The 22572-nt window shown below is 46.2% G+C and overlaps 1 protein-coding gene across 2 annotated transcripts in view; it reads left to right on the plus strand.

Annotated features, from left to right (window-relative positions):
• Positions 1 to 22572, plus strand: part of LOC146805265 (von Willebrand factor A domain-containing protein 5A-like) — a 671080-nt gene that overhangs the window by 137012 nt on the left and 511496 nt on the right. For both annotated transcript variants that reach the window (XM_085622439.1, XM_085622440.1), the window contains exon 3: positions 1988 to 2190. In XM_085622439.1, the coding sequence (XP_085478565.1) occupies positions 1988 to 2190 (203 nt within the window). The remainder of the gene's footprint in view (positions 1 to 1987; positions 2191 to 22572) is intronic.

Raw genomic sequence — 22572 nt, forward strand, 5'->3', positions numbered from 1 at the left:
CAGTATCAGTCAGCAAAAAGTTGGGGGGTGTCCAGGGCACAGGATGACTTTGCAACAAGGCCTCTTTCTGCTCCTCTGTTGGTTCTTTCTGCATATCTCTTGCTTCTTTCTGCACCTTTCTTCCACTTTCTGCACATATCCTACCTCTGTAGGCATAGTTAAGAATTAGCCTTTAAAAAACCTTAGAAATTCACTGGAAAAAAAGCAGGTTTCAGAGACGTTATAGATAGAAATTTTCATTTAAAAAACCTTTGAAATTCACTGAAAAAGCCATAGGTTTCAAGGACGTTCTAGTTAGAAATTGCATTTAAAAAAACCTTTGAAATTCACTGAAAAAAAACATAGGTTTCAGGGAAGTTATAGTTAGAAATTAGCATTTAAAAAACCTTAGAAATTCTCTGAAAAAAACCACAGGTTTCAGGGACGTTCTAGTTAGTTGGACATTTCACTCGTACAAAACCAGAGAAATTCGTCCGTTATAGTTAGTTGAGCTAACTATAACTCGCGCCCCCGCAATGCACTTCTGATGATGTCAAATATTACATCATTCATGACATGGTCAGTGACAACATGTTTTTCAGTGAATTTCTATTTTTTTTTTTAAATGCTAGTTTCTAACTATAACGTCCCTGAAACCGATGTTTTTTTCAATGAGAATATATATATATATATATATATATATATATATCACCTCTGGGATTCAGAGCTGTGTGCATAATCTACAGTGCTTTGATTTGAACCCTGGCAGAGATTTATAAAACAAGTCCTATTAAATTGGGTTGTAATTAACTCTAATTATTAAAAGCTCTGGGACGAATCATTATGTGCTCTGTGCATGATCCGTAGAATGTCATAGCCCTAATGTTAAACACACAATTAACAATTTGATTTGGGAGAAATATGTGTCCAACCTAAAGAGACGATGAAACTTAAGTAAGACTGTAATATGATATTTTTATTGGTTTGTATTGATTCCAGAAGGATTCAATGATCTTTGTGAATAAGGGAAATAAGGGGAGGCTAAAGGCACCTACATGCTCCAGACGGGGCATTCAGTGGACTTTCTCTCTGGGATCTGGGACCATATTGCTTGCAGGGTGCAGTTTTCCTGCTGCGCAATGCTACACCTTTAAAAAGGTGTACCAGGGTCAAGCAAGGAAAGGGAGCCCTATTATGATGGGTGCGCTCAAGCTCCACTGGGGGCAGCTCATTCAAGTGAAATACAATCTACGCCGTGTTCCACTGTGCAGGCGGCAACCCGCCTGCAGTTTCAAGGGTGGGGAGAGATCCCTTTTCAGGCGGGTGCACCACCATACTAGGAGATGTCTGGGGGTTTCATGTGACACCTCACTGAGGACTGCCTTCTAGGGGTGCACTGACAATGTGTCAACGTTTTGTGACACACTCGTAGTGCGCCATCTGACAGCTTCTTTGCCTTTGCGCCTGCACCCATAATATGGCACGGGCGCAAGGGCAGAGAGATGCTCATTTGCATGGGGCCACGCTCCCATGCAATTAAAGGCATGCCCTCTCCGTGTAGCGCTGGTGCACATGTGCGCCAGCGCTATCAGTTTTGCAGAATGGGCTGCATAAATGTCTACGGTTCCTTCTGTAATACCAAAGTGCCGTGGGGTGCACAAAGCAGGTGCACTCACCTATTGCGGCCAAAGGGCACTTTGCATAATCCGGCCCCTAGTGTTAATACCTAGTCAAAAACCATTCCATATGCTTTGCTTAATGACTTTGGCGGAGTCCTAATTTAAATACATTCATTTTGCATTGTAGTGTTTAAAAGTCCTTATTTTCTTTTCCATTTCTTACATGGCCTCTGTCTTCCAGTGTCTGCCTTGCCCTGTCTCAGCTCTTCCTAGTATCGTTTCAGTGGATCCTAACCTCCCCATCTCTGTTTCGTTAAAGTTACAAGGTTTTGTAGCAGATATTCCTATTAAATTTGTTTTTGCTGATATGCATTTCTCTTTTTCTCCAGTCCCTCTTAAGAATATCTCAGTAGAAGTCCAGGTGAAAGGATTTGTGGCTGATGTTTCCGCTACATTGAAGTACAAGAATGAGGAGCAGAACCCATTGGAGGCTGTCTTCGTTTTCCCCATTGATGAAGATTCTGCTGTCTACAACTTCGAAGCTGTGGTGGATGGGAAGACGATCATAGCAGAGATTCAGGAGAAAAAGCAGGTAAAAGAGATTACTATCTTAATTGCACTCTTGGGTTTATTTTATTTTTAGATACAGAACATTGATCACTTAAACATAAGCACCATCCATTTTGGGCATTGGGATAGCAATGTAAATTTTGTAAACCTTTGTAACTTCTCCTTTTGTCAGCAGTGTACAGGTGTGACCGTTTAACTGTGCACCAACAGTACCCGAGTGCAATTCCCTACCCTGTGTGTTTTATCTCTTCCATTGCAAATGTCTTTGTTCCTCTCCTGTGTGTTTTATTTTTGTTTACATTTTTTATTTTCATTTTTCAGGAAATGAGTGCAAGTAGGGCTCAACAATTTCCCAGAGAATATAGGAACAACAAGAGGGCTTATGCATGTTAATGCTTTCTGCGAACTCAGCTTATTTCTGCTATACATACATTAAGGTTACAGTGCAGTTCCATAGTCTCTTTTTATTAAAGTCTTGATGCTACGAGATGGGACACATCCACAATCATATGTGTATTCAGCTCATGAGAGACACAAACTTTGATTGATCATGCAGCTTTGATTGTCAAGCAGTCGCTAAGTCAACCCTGGATTAAACAACAGTAGATTTGTCCCAGTTGGCCACCAAGCGCAATGCTTCCATATAAATATTTACTACATATACCAGTCTTTGGCACGTCCAACTGGGATAACTTAAACAAGCATTGGCAAAGCCAATAGGTCTTGCCTCTGCAACATCTTTGCCCATGTTTTTTAGCCACGTTACAAACGGTTAATCAACATGAAAGAAAGCAAGTAAGTAGTGTTTCCTTCACAGATAACTTTTGGGCCACCTCCATTTTTTAAGACATTCTGCAACAAACGTAAAATATGAAAAGTCTCTTCAAACATTTTAAAAATCTATTTTATTCACATACAAAACAATTTCATCTTAGAAGTAGTAGTACATCAGAATAAATCAGTGCAAGTTTTTTTTTTAAGGAATAGTTTTCAAACAGAAATTTTAAAACATTCATGCTTTCACCCATCCTGACAATGCCAATAGTGAACTAAAAGGCATATCAGTTATGTGCATACTTTGGATGGCCTGGGTTGCTATTCGACATGGACAACATTTTAGTAAAATTAAATTTTGGAAATGTTTCCATACAGCACACATCCTGAAGGTATGTATTTTAACATCATATTATATGTAACGATGAACAAGCATTGGCAAAGCCAGTACGTTTCGCCTATTCGAAATCTATTGTCTTTGTCAGTGTTTTTTGTGCATATTGCAGATGACTATAATAAAGATGTGAATAACGGAAAGAGCTGCCAACTTGGGGAACCGGGTTCAAGTCTCCGCATTGGCTGAACATCCTCAAATCTTGGCCAAATCATGTAATTTCCCCAGTACCATAAAAATGTGTCTTTGTGCAATATAAATGGTGCTCTTTTAAAGTGCTGGCTTTATACAACTTGTAAGTGCTTTTTATAAAAGCCACCCATGCTGTGGAAAAAGGTGATCCATTCACTTTTAAGGTCTGCTAGTGTCCTACATGAGGAGAAGATGAAGCCTGAGAGGAAGGAAGCCTGTGAGGAGATAGAGGAAGGGTTAGTAATGTGGCCACAGAAAGCACTAGGACGGCAAACGGTCGGTAGGGAGCGGGGAGATATCAGCCACAGCTGGTTCTGAGTTAAGAGCAGTAGTAAAATACAGCAATAATTGGTATTCAGTGGGTTTCCTAGACCTTTTGGCCCCTGTGCCTCTGCACCTGTGCACCATTCAAATATTGGCCCTAGTGCCTGCAAGTTAATTGCAGTTGTGACTGATTGTTTAGTAGTAAAATGTAGCAATAATCAGTATTCAGCAGGTTTCCTAGACCTTTTTGCTCCGGTGCCTCTGCACCTTTCAAATCATGACCCTAGTGCTTGCAAGGGAATTTCACAGGTGACTGCTTGTTTAATAGTAAAATATAGCAATAATCGGTGTTCAGTGGGTTTCCTGAAGCTTTTGGCCCCTGTGCAACTGCACCTGCTGCACCATTGAAATCACAACCCCAGTGCCTGCAAGGTAATTACACTTGCCTGCTTGTATAGTTGTAAAATATAGCAATAATCTGTGTTCATTAAGTTTCCTAGACCTCCTGGCCCCTCTGCCACTGCAGCTACTGCACCATTCAAATCATGACCCGAGTGCCTGCAAGGTAATTGCACCTGTGACTGCTTGTTTAGCAGTAAAATATAGCAATATTCTGTGTTCAGTGGGTTTCCTAGACCTTTTGACCCCTGTGTCACTGCACCTGCTGCACCATTCAAATCATGTCTCTAGTGCCTGCAAGGAAAAATTAGGAAATCCTCTATATTAAGAAATGTATGTGTTCCGAGAAAGACACAGTTGCAGATGGAATACATAATTATTGTGTAGCTAAACATAAGCACACAAGTTTTTGTAAAATGTGCCTTTAAACTTCTCCAACTCTCAAAACAAGTTGCCACGAATGTCATAAATAAAGCATATGCTTTACACATTGAAGTAAAAAACAAGCATTGTTACATTGTGTTACAATGGGGCCGACTTTTTCCTGTCAGAAGATCTTCTTGTTTGCTTGACAGTGAATGGGCCATTAAGAGTGTAAATTGCCCAAGATCACCATATGTTAGGCTGACGCAGAGATTGCAATACGGTTTTGTGCTTCGCTCTTAAAAAGGCAGTTTACCAAATTAAATAGACTCACCAAAGAAGAGGAATTTTGCAAAAAATATGTTCAATATGAAAAAGTCTCAGCAAAAATGTATATTATTCACATGCAGAACTGATTCATCTTAATAGTACTACGACATAAGACTAGAACAATCTGGTCCGCAAGCGCCCTCCTGATCTTTGCATGCGGCCCCCCTTTTACAACAGGCAAGCATTTATTTACAAGTTAATTGACGTCAAAGAAAGCAAGTAACTAGTACATCATACTAAGTCAGTTTTTTTTGGTAAGTAATAGTTTTCAAACATGATTTTAGAAACGTTCATAATTCCACCCAACCTGACTATGCCAATTGGGAAATCCATGCTCCACAAATTAAAGGCAAATGTTTTGTGCAGCTGAAGAACAAGATACCTTTTGAGATAGCGATGTCTAAAATATTTTTTTTTAAAAGGGCACAAGCAGGCTCCATGGAGAAAGCACGCTGCATTCCTCTTTCCTGGAAGCCCTCTCACTTTGAAGTCACCCAAAAGCAAAATAAACACCAAGCTCCCTCAAAGACACTGCTTGACATTTGACGTTGGTCTTTGAATGCCCAGCAAATGTGATGAGATAAGAACAAGATTTACAGGCCTGTTATTTACAGAAAATGAGTTTGTTGAAGACTACTGTAAACATGGCTTTGGCACGGGGAGGTACAAACTCGAGCTGTAAGGCCCAAGTAAAAAAAAGCCAGTAAATGGAAAGTCAGAAAACTTGATTTATAAACCACAAAGCCAATATCAAACAAATGGTGGAATGCCTTCCCAGGTCCACTTTCTGAAACTCCACAAGATGTCTTTTGCATCCCACACAGCTGCGCTGTCTGGTAGGCTGCAACCTAAAAAGAACAATTTTGTCCGCTTATAGACAATGCGCCTTCAGAGTCATTCTCCCATTCAGAGCCTCGTACATAGGCATCTCGCCTTATCCAGACTGCGAGAGGCTTAATATCCAATGCAAATAGCAATAGTGAATGCTGGCACCCGCTAATCATTTCCCGTTTGTAGACGAAAGGGGGTGGCCATAACACTGTCAACCGTAATCAGTTTGTGAGCACCTTGGCAAGTATTTTGATATCATTGTTAATTCAGCAATAATCCAGAGATTGTCCAGAATTCAGCTGAACCAAAATGGTGGCCATCTAGAGAACCTAGGACAAAAGTGCTTATGCATAGGCGATCTATCTCTTTATTATCGTTATCACTGAGTGTTGGAGTCTGCAACTTCCGATTCAGCGGCTGCTTCATGATTTGTCTGCTGACTAAGTGCATAGTGGAGTTACTGTTTTTATTCCCCTACAGTGTGTATAGTGACTTAATTTAACTTGTTATTTCTCCGCGTTAGATCATTATTTTAGACCGCATAGATCAGAAGCCTTGGCCCACCTGTTCACTGTTTCTAAGCTGTTCTGTCTGAAAATCAAGCTCTAACTCAAGAAATATCGAGTTAAAATAATCCACTTTACACACTGCATGCACATAAATACATGGGCTCAGCTCTGCGCCAGTGCAGCCTATCATAATCCGGAACCTTGTGAGCTTCATCGTCACTGCTTGTCATTGAGCGAGCAGCTTATAGGTACCTGTAGTAATGTGGCAGTCCAGCAGCTATTTTATGTAATCTTGGTACTGGCCAATCCATTGGAGCTCACAGTGACAGGACTACCTTGGTTGTCATGTGTCGGTTAGCAAGCCAGTTTAGTAGTTTGCCAACTTTGTCTCCTATTTCATAGACCTGTCTCTGCTATGCCATCACCGCTTGCGGAACCATGGCCAGCAGACCGAGGGCTAATCTAGTTGATTCAAGTTGTTGAAGTAACACCTGGCCCTAGGAGGTTTAATGCCAAAATATTTTAATTTTGCGACTTCCTGCAATTTTTGTCTAGGTTGGGAAAGGGCAAACCCCCTTTTGCAGTTTGTGCCATAAGCACTCTCATTCATGCTCATGGGTCGATACATAGCAATGTATCTAATTCCATGGGACCATGCCAGAATTTAGTATCAAGCTTGTATGCAGTTTATTGTAAATACATAATTGTGAGAAAGAAGCTGGTTTTATGATGTTGAGTCGGGACTGGACCAAAGCCGAAGTACATCAAGGCATCCCTCAATGCAGCAAATAAAGCTGGTAGGGAGATATGTAACCAGAAATGAGGCTTAGATCAAAGAATGGACCAAGTTGATCACAGCACTAAACGGTACCCCAACTATAGTTGACTCAACCAAATCCCTGGTATCACACTGAACAAAGATCTAAACATATCACACTGGACAAAGATCTAAACATGCAAGCACACATCAACACAATGGCAAAAAACGCTTGTTTTCATCTGAATTACCTCAGGAAACTGAAGCCACTCGGTGATCCCGGTGACCTGAAACTAGCAGTCCAAGCACTGGTCATATCAAGAATTGAATATGGATGCGCAACCCTATCAGGACTCCCTAAGATCTCAACAACACCCCTAAAAGCTTGCCTCAATGCAGCAACTAGACTTATAACGGGAACAAGAAAATACGACCACATCACTCATCTGAAAGCGCTCAGCTGGCTACCATGCGAAGCAAGAATAGAGATTTTCTACTGAAACCAGTAGGGGGGGGGGGGGGGGCAGGGATTGTGACAGTGCGGAGGTAGCAGACGCAAGGGAAAGGAGTCTCTGGGCTCAACTGAGCCCTGAGTGCTGGGGATGGACCCTGTGCACGGACCTCCTGGTGGCATTAGGGGCCATAGACTGCCACTGTGAACATTGCGCGCCCACACCTGCGCAGGATTGCGGTAGTAGCTCTGTGGACTGGACAGGCGGCTTGCACAGAGGCACAGGAGATTGATGGGGGCCCCCTCGACAGGCTCCGGTCACTGAGGACATAAGGCCACAGCTACGGAGGTCCCAGGGCTCAGGTGCACAGGGGAGCACACCTGGGCTGCAGTGGACGGAGCCCGATGACGTAACTCTGGGTGAGGACTGCAAGGACTGATTGCACACGTGGGCCGCATACTCCCGGCAGAGAACTACGCCAAGGGTCGGACATGTAGAGGGCATGAGGAGGAGGTTGCAAGAGAAACCACAGCTAATACCCTGGGCCCTGCAAGGTGCGTGGGATATCCGCTGGCCCACTGCACGACGGGACAGACGAAGGGCATTCCTCTGCAGAAAAGTGGCACGATCTGGATGTGTTTGTCATCTGGGGGGGCTTCCGAGGCGACTCGGCGACGGACTGGTGGGTTCAGGGGTGTGAGCAGCGGGAGCAGGGGTGAACCACTGGGCGCGCCACGTGTACGCACTATCCTTAGTACAGTGAATGCGAGCATAAACTGCGAGTTGGAGCGACCTGCCCTTCCCACGGACTGAACCTCACCCAACCCCTGCCAATCACGGGACTCCGGCATCAGGGAAGCAAATTGCCCAGCGACAGGATGGAGATGCGATGAACAAACTGACAATTGCTATTGCCACTGGCGGGTGACAGGTACCTCTGATGCAGCGGGCGGAGTGATGGGCGTATAAATGCGCTTTTAGAGCTGCCTCCGCTAGCCCGCATTGCTTCTGAGGCAGAATGTACTACACACACGCCGGAAGCCGTGGCAGTCCGACTCGCAGGAGGTCCTGGTGCGAGAGGAGAACCTCGACTGTCGGAGCTCGGATGTGCGAAGCACATAGCGAACAAGGAGTGAAGGAGACCGGGAACTTGCCAGTTGAGGCTGGGATAGGAGGCAACCAAGGGACAAGTACTACTGGGGCAAGCGCATCCGTGCCTGTCGGTTTCCTCGTTGGGGCCCCCGACACGCTCACATTGTTTACAGCAAAACTCACCAAGCGGCAGCTGCGAATGCCCTCGGCGCAACAACACGTGATGGGGCGCATGAGAGCCAAAATGCAGCAGGGACCGCTGCGAGCTGGCAACCTGGACTCTCAGCGTACGAGGGAGGAGAAAGAAGTGGAGCCAGCGTCCGCAGCACTGGCAGCCAAAATGGTTCCGTCTTCGTGGCTGTGGAGAGAAAAGGGACTACACTAGAACAAACCAGGACATCCTTGGAAACGCGGATCAATAAGGTCACATCTGACTTTACGCTTCTACATGCGGACCACCGCAAACTAACTGACAAGGTTGCTGCTCAGGGTCAAGTGCTTCAAGATCTTCAACCGGTTACTCGCAGTCCTGCAGCTGCATTACAAGATATGATGGAGCGGATACATGCCCTAGAAGACAGGGCGGAGGATGCGGAAGGACGCTCGCGGCGAAACAACTTTAGAGTGGTGGGATTGCCGGAAGGGTAAGAAGGCAGACACCCTGAACAGTACATAGAGACCTGGCTGCGAGACCTACTTCCGCAGGGAACGCTATCGAAGCAGTTTGCGGTGGAAAGGGCCCACCAGGTGCCAGCCAAGAGGCCTTAACCAGGAGCCAGACCGCGACCGTTCCTGTTCAAACTTCTTAACTACAGGGATAGAGACGCGGTACTGCGGGAGACACGGAAATTGGACAAACTGACAGTGGGCGGCAGCCGCATTATGCTTTTCCCTGATTACACCGCCCTGGTGCAGCACCGTAGGAGCAACTATACGACGGTGAAACGACAACTCCGGGAGCTAGAGCTCCCTGCCAGGCTGTGGGTAGTGGTGAAGGGTAAAACACACTTCTTTGACACACCTGCTGAGACGTGGGACTGGCTGGAAGAATCGGGTCTCTGGACGGGGAAGAGGCCTCAAGAACCGGAGGATGGAGACACTGTCGGCAGGAGAGGCAGACGCCGACCACGCCGCAGGGCGTACCGCGGAGCAGCGGCCAGAACGGTGGCCCCAAGTCCAGAGAGGATGAGAAAGGAGCGGCAAAATGTCCTGGAAGTGGCCACGATCCTTGGCGCACCGACCAGTCCAGCCTATCGGGACCCTTCTATGCAACAGACGGTGGTGTCAAGTGGAGCATCGACGCCATCGACCGAACTCTCCGAAGAGCTATGTATTCCGGTGGTCACCCCGCAAACTGCGGATGATATCATATGATGAGAAGTCTGATGCCACGAACATTGTAGATGGTCGCACACACAAGTACTGTATTGAGGGCTGTGCTGGTTTGTGTGTGCTGTGGAAGGGGTCGGGGAGGACTGGCGGGACACTGGGTGCTCCTCCTGGTGGGCTGCTACTAGGGCTCTGCCTCATTCATGTCAAACCACATGGTGGGTGCTTGAGGGGGTGGCCTTTACATACACGGTGCTACCTCGTGCCGCCGCTCGAGGGCTGCTGTCTAAGCGAGCTGGGATAATGGGTTTCCATATGGCGCGCCACATGCGTGGGACATGAGGGGGATGGTTATGGCAGGTTTCTTACCGCGCACACACACCCCATCGGGCCACACACTGACCTAGTTCTTTTTCCCCATGCATGGTCACATAGTTTGGACGGACAACATCGAGATGTCAGCCCCACACGTTATGTTCTTGCTAGTTTTTAAGTTGTTATGGTTATCGCAGCCCGATTCGCATGCATTTGGGCGTGCCCGAAGCTTACATAACTACATCCCGCCTCTTGTCCCCCAGAAGATAACACACCCTAGCAATGGCAAGAGTTAATATGATCACATGGAACATACGCGGAATGCACACCCCCTCGCGCAGATATTCCATATTTGTTGATCTTCACAGACACTCAGTCGGCATCACCCTATTACAGGAGACACACCTAACACAGCTGGAGCTCGAACGACTGCGTAGACTCTGGAGGGCCCAAGTGTACGGCACCGTGTATTCCGTGCATGCTAGGGGCACACTCGTTTGGGTCAGGGCAGGTGTCCCATTTGTTAGCACAGACAAGGTAGTAGACCCGGAAGGCAGATACACCCCGGTGCGTGGAATGCTTAATGGTCAGCAAATATTGCTGGCATCGATATATGCTCCGAATGCTCATCAAGAGCCATTTCTGACACGGCTGTCGCAGGTGCTCACACCATACCGTTACCGTTATTTGAGGCCTCGGAATATCTCGCCCGGACACACTCCGATCGTAACCCCTTGCAGATTCGCATCAGATGGGTGGCTGATTGAACCCCTATCCCAACATGGTGACTCCAACCTAGTGCGTTGGAAGACCCTGAGTTCCGCTAGTCATTGGGGACGGCTATTCTGACATACTTTGAACAGAATGAAGGCTCGGCCAGCAGCGCGCTGGTGGAGTGGGATGCTCTCAAAACAACAATTAGAGGTCACCGCTTAGGTGCCACCTGGAAATAAGGAAACCGCTGTCGACGGCTATCGCTCGTATTGAATCCCAATTACTGCAATACGAGTGTGGGGGGGAGGTAGACAGTCGAGCCACCTGGAGGACCTTCGGACGCAACTAGCGGAGCTCCTAGAACGGCTGCGGTGCTATAATTCTGCATCCCATACCGCCCGCACACATGCTACAGCGGACAGAGCGGGCCGCTTTCTCGCTTGGCTGTTGAAGCAAGATAATGCTCGTGCTCAGATTGCGGCGATACGCACAAGGGCGGGAGACCTGGTGTATACGCAAAGGGAGATCCACAAGGTCATGGTGGCCCACTATGCACAGCTGTACCGGTCACACATTCACTGTTCGGACCTCGAACTAAGGGCATTTCTGGAAAGGATCCAGTTGCCCACAGCCTCGGCCGAACATCAGGAGATGCTTAACTGCCCCTTAACCCTGGAAGAGATAGGAGAGGCTGTTGCATCCCTAGCATCCGGGAAAGCACCAGGGCCGGACGGCATACCGGCCGAATTTTATAAAGCCTATCGAGAGTCCTTGGTGCCGCAACTACACGTGCTCTATTCCAAGGCACTGGAGGAAGGCGCACTTCCCCCTTCGATGCGCGAGGCGTACTTGGTGTCCCTGCTGAAGCCTGACGTGACTCGACGGTCTTGGGATCTTCTAGACCGCTGGCGCTTCTGAATGCCGACTATAAAATACTCTCCAAAGTTCTGATGGAGCATTTTGCGCCAGTGGTCTCGGCCCTAATCCACAGCGACCAAAACAGGTTTGTGCCTAAGCGGAGTACGTCCCTGAACCTGCAGAGATTCTTCGGAGTTGCGGCTGAAAGCGTCAAAGAATGACCCAGAGTCGGTTGCCTAATGCTGGACTTAGTGAAGGCCTTTGATTGTTTGGAATGGAGGTATTTGTCGGCACTATTGCAGCACTATGATCTAGGAGCGGAATGTTTACAAATGGTAGGCCTCTTATATAGAAACCCCACAGTACGGGTAAGGTTAGGTCCGTACATATCTGAAGCAGTGCCGGTGTGCTGGGGCACTAGACAGGGGTGCCCACTGTCGCCACTCCTGTTTGCGTTGGCGATTGAACCTCTAGCGGCGGCCCTTCGTGTAATGGGGGGAGGGTATACCGCTGGGAGACGCAACGCATCAGGTGTCGCTATATGCAGATGACCTGCTGGTTTACGTGAGAGATATCGAGCATATCTCGGCTCAGCTGGCCCTCATTCTACGGGATTTTGCAGCTATCTTGGGACTGCAGGTAAACGCCAGCAAATCCTGTATATACGCGTTCGGAGGGGGTAGGCAGGATCCTGGGTACACGCTTAACGGAACGGGAGTGGCGTGGAAGGAGGACACCTTCCGATACTTGGGAATACAAATATACCGTCAACCGCTGGACCTATTTGATGGAAATGTGGGTAGAGCTGTTACAGCTATTAAGTTGCAGATGCGTGTCTGGGGCATGTTGCCGCTGACAGTCATGGGCAGGGTGGCATTGTCTAAAATGGTGATCCTTCCCAGACTATTGTACTACTTTGCCAACCTGCCATTATACATACCGGCGGCCTTTTTTGCCACGTTCTCTAAGCTGCTCCAGGATTTCATCTGGGGGAGTAGCTGACACAGGTTGTCACTAGCGAAATTATATCTACCCACAGATCAGGGGGGGCTGGTGGCGCCCTGCTTAGAGCACTACTACTTAGCAGCGCAGTTGCAATGGATCGCTCGCTGGTTTGCAGATAGGGGTCGAGAGGACACGGTGACGGTGCTACCCCCGTACTCTCTGGAACGGCTTCTTACGCTTTTCCATCCAGCTGTCACACGCGCGACGCAAGCACCGCTCCTCCTAAAGGTGGCGTATAAATGTTATCGCAGAAGCCTATTTCTTACCAGAAATCTGATCCCCTATGCGCCTGCGTTACCATTAGAGGGCTCTCCCAGCGGGATACAGGCACTCATCCCTCTAGCTCTGGCGCGTTGGAGGGAGGCTGATATACAGACTTTAGGGGACCTGTATCGAGACGGCTTGTGGGCAACGTACGATTCGTTAGTGGAGGAGGAGGGGCTTCCGCCAGGGCAATTCCTCATGCACCGCTCCCTAGTTGCAACTCTGACTGCTAAATGGGGGGACATGTCCACGGAGCCAAAACAGCACCTTACCATACAATACCTTCACGTTATGGGGCACTGTAGACACCTGGTCCGCTGGTTTGCAGCGTCTTTACGTGCACACGCAGCGATTACACTGGAGCCACTCCGACGCAAGTGGGAAGCCGATCTGGGTAGGCCATTAGAAGACAGGGAATGGGAGCGGGTGTTGAAGGGGCCAGTGTACATCCCCAGGAATATGAGGCTCCAACAGTCTCAGCTGTTCATAGTACATAGGGCATACCTCACGCCGGAGGCTATCAATAGGTATTTCCACCGGGTGGATGTGGTGTGCCCCAGGTGCATGGAGCCTGGGGTGGGTTTTGTCCACATGCTATGGAGCTGCCACAGGATACGCCCTTACTGGAGCGCGATCAGTGAACTGCTACGTATTCGTACTGGTCGTAATTTGCCCTTTGAATGGGAGGTGTATCTGCTGCACCAGTTTCGTAGAACCTCAGCCATGAAGGTGACATCTAGGTTTCTGGATCTGGGAATAGCGGTTGCCAAACGATTACTCACCAGACGATGGAAGGCCTGGGACCCGCCCCACGTGCAGGCATGGGGACACTCATTTTACGCTTGGGCTAGGGCAGAGGGGACCGCCATCAGGAGGGAGGAAACGTTGGGTTTAAGGAAGGAGCCAATAGTGGCTCAATGGGAAGGGCTACTCCAGGCACTCCAGAGGGGGGAAGAGGAACATATAAGGGGACAGCCTGAGGGGAAAGACATAAGTCCAGGGTAGACGCCAGAGTCAAAAAGTTGGGTGTGGACGCGTTGTTCCATGTTTCAGGTTTCATGCTCCGTACATGGGTCATTCGCAGCAACATCAGGGGAGAAGATAAGTGCCATTGTAGGGAGATAATAGCTTAGTTGTAATGCTGGGTAAGGCTGCTGGGGAAGACAGGATGGGGGGTGGAATGGAGAAATTGTCACTAGCGCCGGTCTGAGTTCGGATTGTTGGGTGTTAACTGTTTTTACACTGCTGTGTCTGTTAGCCAGTTCATGAGAAAATAACAGAAGGACTTCTACACGGGACTCTTGAAACTATGCAGAAATTGAGTAGGGATGCATCCCACGCAGAGCAAGAACTGAATGCTATTCCTGTATCCTACCTGGTACGACGGTTTTGCCAGCGATAGGTATGAGACTAAATATATGTGCGATGGGAACTGGTACCTATAGCGATCTGGTGACACCATGCATGGAGTGTAAATTGTTTATGATGCCTTACAAGTACCTGTAACCTTTAAAATTTCAATCAAACAGATTTAAAAAAAAAAAGTTTACATCTGTTGTCCAGATGTACAGAACCATATCACCAATGTGAACATTGATAGGAAACAACTTTTTTTCAGCCGATGAGTAAATTATTTTACAGAGCATATTAAGAATTCTACAGATAGAGCGAAAATGATGGGAGCATTCAGCAAATAACTCCTTCATGTAGTGGCAAGTCTTCCCTTCCTCTGATGCCAAGCATGACACTAGATCACAATACAGCAACAGTACTTTAGCTCCCAGAATCCAGCTGCATTTGACTGTATGCTTCCCTTTGACCCTGTACAGTGCTCCGCCTGCTTCTGACTAGGGTTGTGCTAATCATATATTGCATATATACATACAGGTCACAGAGTATTTCCATCCACAGTTGCATCGGCCTACAGGTTAGGCTGGTAAACATCCTGGCATCAGAGCAATCCTAAAGTGAGGTTTTCTTTTCGCTAAAGAGGACATTGATGAGCCAGAGGTTATGGTGCCTCCAAACAGTGACCAGGCCTCCTTAAATCCCCCTCCTCCCCCACCACACACTAAAAGCCCTGAGGCTGTCTCATCACAAGTACTTGAAACAAATGGGTGATGTTAACTATCCGTTATTGCATCGATTTTCTGCGAAAATCAATAAATCAAAAAGAAATCAGTAAACATAAGAAAATACCAGATGTAGTGACTCTTCTTGTTGCGCGAGTTAGAGGCTCTCCTGAGAAAAGAAAAAAAAGCTTGCCATCGCGGAGGTGTTTAGTGAGAGTAAACAATGAGTGTAATTTGCTACTGCCTCCTTCCTAGGGAAAGTGACATCCAAAGACTTATATTAGTGCCCCTGCCTCTTAAACGGCGCATTCAAGCTCAGGGTGAGTTATGCTTATTTCACATACCCGACATCACATGCACTGGAAATACTTTCATCTTTTGATTTTTGGGACAACATTTTCTATTATTTGTGCTGAAGTTCTGCATAAGGTATATACAATGATTTTGTTGGTACTGATATCACATGTAAGACGCACAATCCTATTCTGTTCATGCGCTTAAGTGAGTGACTTTGCTGAATATGAATGAATCACTCTTTATGTTGGTCTGCACTATCAACTTACAGAAGATCTGTCCATACCCTACGCAATGAAGAACGTTTCTGGTAGTCGACATTAACAATCTGAAGCATTGGCAAACCCAACGACTCGGATTTCTCATCTCAGAATGAGCTTCATCTTAACTGTGTCACAATGTCTGATGGTCAGAACGGTGACAAAACCTTTGGAAATCATTGCATCATTTGTTATCACAATGGAGGCTTCAAACCAGAGCAGTGTATGAAGGGTTTGATAGTCAGTGGTCAGGAAGTACAAGGCACTGGGAGGCTGGTGCGGTTGTAACATGAAATAGAAGAGGTGTATATGCTATTCATTGGACAGGTGTTCGCTTGTTGGTGGACCGACCATTCATAGATCCTGATTTGATCATAGATTTGGGATCATGTTTGGTAGATCTTTAGATCAAAGGCCAGTTGACCACAACCATAAGCTTCCTCCACATCAGTGCCCTGGAGTTAACAGCAAGCTTAGACTTGAAGACTTTCAGACTCTCATATACTCAGCAGGGTAGTGTGCGTTTTGATAAGCAACATCAGTACATTGTTTTACGGAACAAGCAGAGAGGGACCAAGCCAATTTTTCTGACCCATCATGGCTTTACAGCGTGACATTTGGTGACCCAGAAATAATGTTTATTCAGTCACTCAACATGTACCAGAAGAGCACAAGAAAGGATCATATGGACTCAACAGGGAGCTAGATGCCGTTCACAAGTGTTAGTGGTCATATCATGTTCATGGTATAGGACTTTAGACAAATAGTCTATTGACTGCAAGAGAAACCAACATAAATCTCTCAATAGCCCTGAAAGTACTACAGTTGGCAAGGCCTTGTGGATCATCCTGTGCTAGATGTTTGACTGCCCTTTCACCCAATACTACAACTTGTCAGTATGGGCACCACACTCACCAACTTCACATGCATTTGGAGAAAAAGAATGTGGGCCAGATAGTTTTAGTATTCCCACTTGGTGAACATGCATACAAGAAATTGTCAGTACATCCAAATCTTTGAAGCAATGAACCAAGGTTCCGTTCGTCATAGCAGCCCCAAGTGATTTAGCTCTTGAAATCCTATGGTTTAGGTACTTGAATATTTTGCAGAGACGCATATATAGTATGAAAGACATTAGGTAAGCAGCTAAGATTAGCTATTATGCAGCAGAGTGGACGCTGTTTGAAGCATGTTTTTACCAGATAGAAAGGGACCATTTACAGCTTCCACCTATGGCATATTTTCTCATTGTTTTCAAGGAGTACCAGTCTTGCACTTTAACACTACTTTTTAGAGGGATTCAGAGTATTCTCCCTGATGTCACTTTGCTGTAGGAAAGTAAGCACTGCGCTCCCTCCCCTGATATTACCGCACTTTGAGCCTTTGTATAACTGTTCGCTCAAGCACGTAACTTAGAAAGATCTCTCGTAACGCGAGTCAATTGTTTCTCCTTAAGGGGTTGACACTGTCTACCCGAGCCCTTTTCTAGGATGCAGATGGGAATTTGAAAATGACCTGACCAGTCGCAGGGTAAGATGTCTCCTATTTGTATGATGTTGTCTTTGGCAATGATAAGGTCGTGAGTGGCGCCCATACTGTGTGTAGGACCTTTACAAAGCTGTGAGAGGTTAAGGTCCATTATTTTTTTTGTAACATTTTTATTGACATTTATAGGTTATTGTGACAAATAACAGGAAAAAGGATACGATCCATAGAATTGCATATTAAAGCTCATGCCATCATATATCACTAATCATAGAAAGAGGGGTTGATCAAAAGGTAATTTGTGAACCCTATGGTCTCTTATTGTGTGCATATCATGTGAACTTGGGTATAACATAAAAAGAACTGGGGGATGGTCATGGAATTTTACGCCCGGGCCTCCCTGTCGGACGTCGGAATAGGTGTGTGGGAGTGTCGTGTCGATGCATTGCGGTCGGTCTAACTCAACTTCGATCGGCGAAAGTGTCGTTGTGTGCGATTGTACTGCCGGTGGTTTGATCATGCCACCGGGGAGGGTCTGGCATGGTCGGTTAGGGTCTGAACCTGTGATTGCGGGATCGTTGGTGTATGTATGTCGCCGCCTGAGTCCTCACCAGGAGTCAATTGCTTAAAGCGATGTAGTAATAGGGCCCATTCCATTGAAATAGGGTGCTTGCGTAACCCTCTCACCTCCTCCTCCCGCAGCGCTTCCTCCTCCGCTGCAGCCCATTTGTGTGTTGCTCCCACCCAAGCCGCGAGCGGGGGACCAGTGGGGGAACGCCAGTGCATGGCCACACTCCGCTTAGCTAGCAACACGGCTAGTGAAATAAATCGAGTATGCACCTTATATTGTTTTTGTTTTCGGAAGATACCTATTGCACTGGCCTCCCATGTATTCATGTATGTGAGTCCTGTGAGGTCCCTTAGGGAGGCGTGAATGTGTTGCCAAAATGATCGGATTGTGGGGCAACTCCAGAACATGTGGTAGAAATCTGCGTCCTGTGATTGGCATCTGGGGCAAAGAAACTGTGTGTCTGGATAGAATCGCTGAAGGCGTGCTGGTGTCAGATACGCTCTATGGAGTATGTAGAATTGTATATTTTTAAAGCGTGCATTTCTGGATACCTTCTTGTGGTATTCCAGGGCCTTCTCCCATTCCTTCTCATGGAGTAGGCGTCCGATTTCATCCTCCCAGGTGGTTCGTAAGGTCACTAATAGTTTATTAGTAAGTTCTCGTATGGCTTTATAGAGCCACATGGTTAGGTGACACCCCATTCCCATATGTAAAATCGTGTGGATGACTGGATGTGTGCGTGGTTCCCCTAGCGAGAGATCATAGTACGGTCGGTAGCTTTCAAGAAGTTGACGGTGGAGCAGGAACTGGCCTGGGGGAAGACCGTGGTCATCCATAAGGCTTTGGAGCGGTCTCAGCTGTCCGTCCTCAAAATGGGACTCCATCTCGGTGATGCCGCAGGTCGTCCATATGGTGAGCATATTGGTTGTGTAATAGTGTTCGCGCTTGGGCCACCCGATTAATGGGAATAGAGGGGAGTACAGGGGTGTCTCTGATGACATGCGGTGTATTCTTTGCATGCACTTGCGTGCCACTGCTACCTCTAGGGGATATGTACGTTTTGGTTTGGTGCCGGGTAGCAACAGGCGGCAGAGCTCCGAAATGGGCACCCGATCAGTTATTGTATGTGTTTCATCTGTGTACCTATCTGCCGTCCAGTAGGAGAGCCATTGCAGTTGTGCTGCTAAGAAATAGGACAGTATAGGGAAATGGTCCCAGAGTATGTATAATAAAGAACACAGTCAAAAAGGAAAATTAAGAATTAGAACAACAATACAGGAAGCAAGAGTGTTGTTTAATCACACTCCGCAAAAGTATCATCTCATTTTAGATACTAAACCACATTCAATTATGCAAAATAAGGTGCAAGATAGTGCCCAGGGGAAAGGGGGGAATCGTGTTGAAAGTGATAGTCAGGAGGGGGAGGCAAGTGACATAAAATTTGAACAGTCATTTAGACAACCATGTACATAGAAGAAGACACAGTGCAAAATACACTATTGAAGGTACTGGTGTGGATGATAAGTCGACGTTTCGACCCCTTAAACCCAGGTAGGTAGGTAAGTAGATTAGGTCCTTATTGCCGGGGTCTTCATCAGGACAGGGTGGCGGAGGGGGAAGGGGGGGAAGGCACCTGTATAATGAATCAATAATTAAAAAAGGGACGTAGGTCCTAAAGCGGCATTAAATAGGACTGACAGGGATAAATCGCCATAATTACCCTTAAAGGAAACCTCGAAAAATCCTGGCTGAATCTCAAAAAAAGCGGGGCTGGTAGGCTCCCAAGGTGGAGGACAACAGAGACACCTGAAAATAAAGTGTGAAGGTGAGAGGGGTAGGAAAATCATACAGCTGATTAATCAAGCTAAAATGTAGGCAACTCACTGAATGAAGATAATTCATGAAGGCATAGTTGGAACTAAATCGCAGCCGTGGAACTTAACCATCGGTGAGGAGCGTGAGATAAATCGCAAACAATTGTGACCTCTAGAAAGAAACATATCATAATAGTTTTAGAATAAAAACGCAACTGAGGAATAATAGGTGACAGGACAAGGGACCCAACTCTAAAAGTCGCAAGAGCTAACATTCAAAACAATGGGCTTAAAATCATGAATAAACGTTACACCACAATCGTGGTCAAAACTGTTGTGGAGAAAAACTAATGAGGCCGACACCCGTGTGAAAAGTAGTTGAATGCCTCCAAAGTAGTAAACATCACAGGGTAAATAGATGGCCCGACTGCCAGGAGTTATATTGAGAACCGAAGTGACCATGTATTAAAATAAAGGGGCTGAAGCCAGCTCCTGCACACTGGCCGCTAAAACCGGGGGATCCCCATAGATAAATAAGCGGAGGGAGAAAAAGAAGCTTACCGAAACACACAGAGGGAGCATGAATCAACCCGAAGTGGATGGAAAGTCGCCGCATCTGAGGGCTGATTTATAACGTGGGAAGGACGCCGGCCGCCACGGAGCGTCCCGGGACGGGCAGCCACTAGATGCTGGCAATAGAGGTGTAATGGAAGAAAGACATCCAAAGGGTGTCAGCAAACCATGATTTGGAAAAAACTTGGGACAGGAAATTGGAAAATATAGTTATATTAGGAAGCGTATGCTTAAGAGTAAGGGTGTAAGAGGTCGAAGCGTTAGAAAAGACAACAGAGTACTTTCGTTGATAAAACTGTGAAAAACACATATCCATATAACAAAATAACACGTGATTCAGATGCATAGACCATATCTTCCTGGACGCCCTGAAAAATAAACACGCACTATATTCACGATACAGAAATGTATATCAAATCAAACAATCACAAATAAGTCGGGCAGATAGAAACTGAATTAACATAGGGCATTTCATCAGCATTAATTTGCAGTCATGGCCATGATTTTTGAAAAATAAAGAGTTCAAATGAGTAGCATGAACATCATGGGTATACGAATGATTATTAGTGCAATAAAGCAATGGATTATTGAGAAAGGAAGAAAACCTCAGCAGGGCCATAGCACAGAATCTACCCTTAGAAGAACACTTGATGGAAATTATAGCTCTAAAAGCTGAAGTGGTGGAAGGGTTCGCTAGGCAAGCTGCAGATAACTTTCTAACAAAGAAGGAAGAAACGTATGAACTTAGTGAGAAGGTGGGGCGAGTGTTGGCAACTAGAACTAGGCAGAGAGTGGCTGCAGCTGCAATAAACGAAATTAGGGATGTATGCAGGAATATGGTTACGGATACTAACTTAATAAGGGAAGAATTCAGAAAGTTTTATACAGATCTGTATACCCCAGAGGAACCAGTGAGTTTGTTGGAGGTTGGTAATTATTTGTGTAATATCCCCCCTCCGATAATGTCCGAAGAAGATAAAGAGTTATTAGATGGACCGTTACAGATGGAAGAACTTAATGAGGCCCTCGGTAACTTACCAGGTGGCAAAGCAGCAGGGCCAGATCAAATCCCGGTTGAATTTTACCAAATATTCAAAAATGTACTCCTGTCAGACATGTTCCTAATAATGCAACAAGCGCAGCTAGGGGAATCCAGTCCGGAATCATGGGGAGGGGCTGACATAATTGTAATTTTGAAAAAGGGTAAGCCGCCAGAAATGCCAGGGTCATATAGACCAATCACATTAATGAATTCTGATGTTAAAATATACTCTAAAATCTTAGCAAAGAGGCTCGCGGGGATTATTGAGCAGTTAGTAACCCCCACACAGCATGGGTTCATTCCTGGTAAGGGGACAACACAGCACGTTAGGACTGTTATCACTATGTTTGACGCTGTAGGTATCCTAGGGGGTCCTGTCGCAGCACTTTTTTTAGACGCCGAGAAGGCTTTCGACAGGGTCTCCTGGGATTACCTTTGGCAGGTTCTGAGGTGGTGTGGGATGGGGGAACCGTTTATTAAAGCTATGCGGGTACTCTATAGCACCCCAACAGCAAGAATTAGAGTGAATGGTGGGCTGTCGGATACAGTAAAAATTGCTAGGGGGACTAGGCAGGGATGCCCCTCTTCCCCCCTCCTTTTTGCATTATATCTTGAACCGCTACTACGACGACTCGAAGCTAATCAAGAGATACCACCAATGAGGGTAAACAGCTGCAGTGTCAAGACTTTGGCTTACGCAGATGATATAGCTATTCTGACCCCGAACCCCACTCAAGCTATAACGGAGGTTGAGACAGAGGCCCAGGCATTTGGACAGATATCGGACTATAGCTTAAATAGATCAAAGACGCAGATTATTAAAAATAGCAATACATTATGTAATGATGATAGGGTGGCTAGCTCAGCAGTATATCTAGGGGTGTTATTAACGGCGGACTTAGATAAGATTGTAGAATTGAACCTGACCCCTCTGATCGATAAGGTAAAGAGGGAACTGGAGAGGATGAATAACCTACATCTCTCTCTTATGGGGTGTACCAATGTGATTAAAATGCTGATCCTGCCCAAATTTTTATACTTTTTTCGGGCTATCCCTTTGGTTTTTGAAGGTAAATGGTTTAATCTGTTAGAGAGAGTTTTGAATAGGTTTATCTGGGCGCATGGGAAAACCAGGCGGGCCTATAGATATATGACCCTTCCAAGAGAAAGAGGGGGATGGGGGACCCCTGATTTTAGGTTATATCAAATGGCGGCAGCACTACAATACATGCAGGGGTTGATAGGGGGTCGGGGATTCGACACAGGAGCTGTGACCCTGCCCATAGAGGTTTATTCTATAGTATTGGGGGCAGAGACAGAAAATAACTTTTTAAATAGAATCGAGTTTGGATATCACAAAAGGACTAGATTTAAGACTGTAGGGGCAGCAATTAGGATTTGGAATACTTTCCTTAAAAGAATGGGACTGGGAAGATATAATAGATATGTCA

Source organism: Triturus cristatus, chromosome 8, assembly GCF_964204655.1.
Source record: "Triturus cristatus chromosome 8, aTriCri1.1, whole genome shotgun sequence".
NCBI classification, from domain to species: Eukaryota; Metazoa; Chordata; class Amphibia; order Caudata; family Salamandridae; genus Triturus; species Triturus cristatus.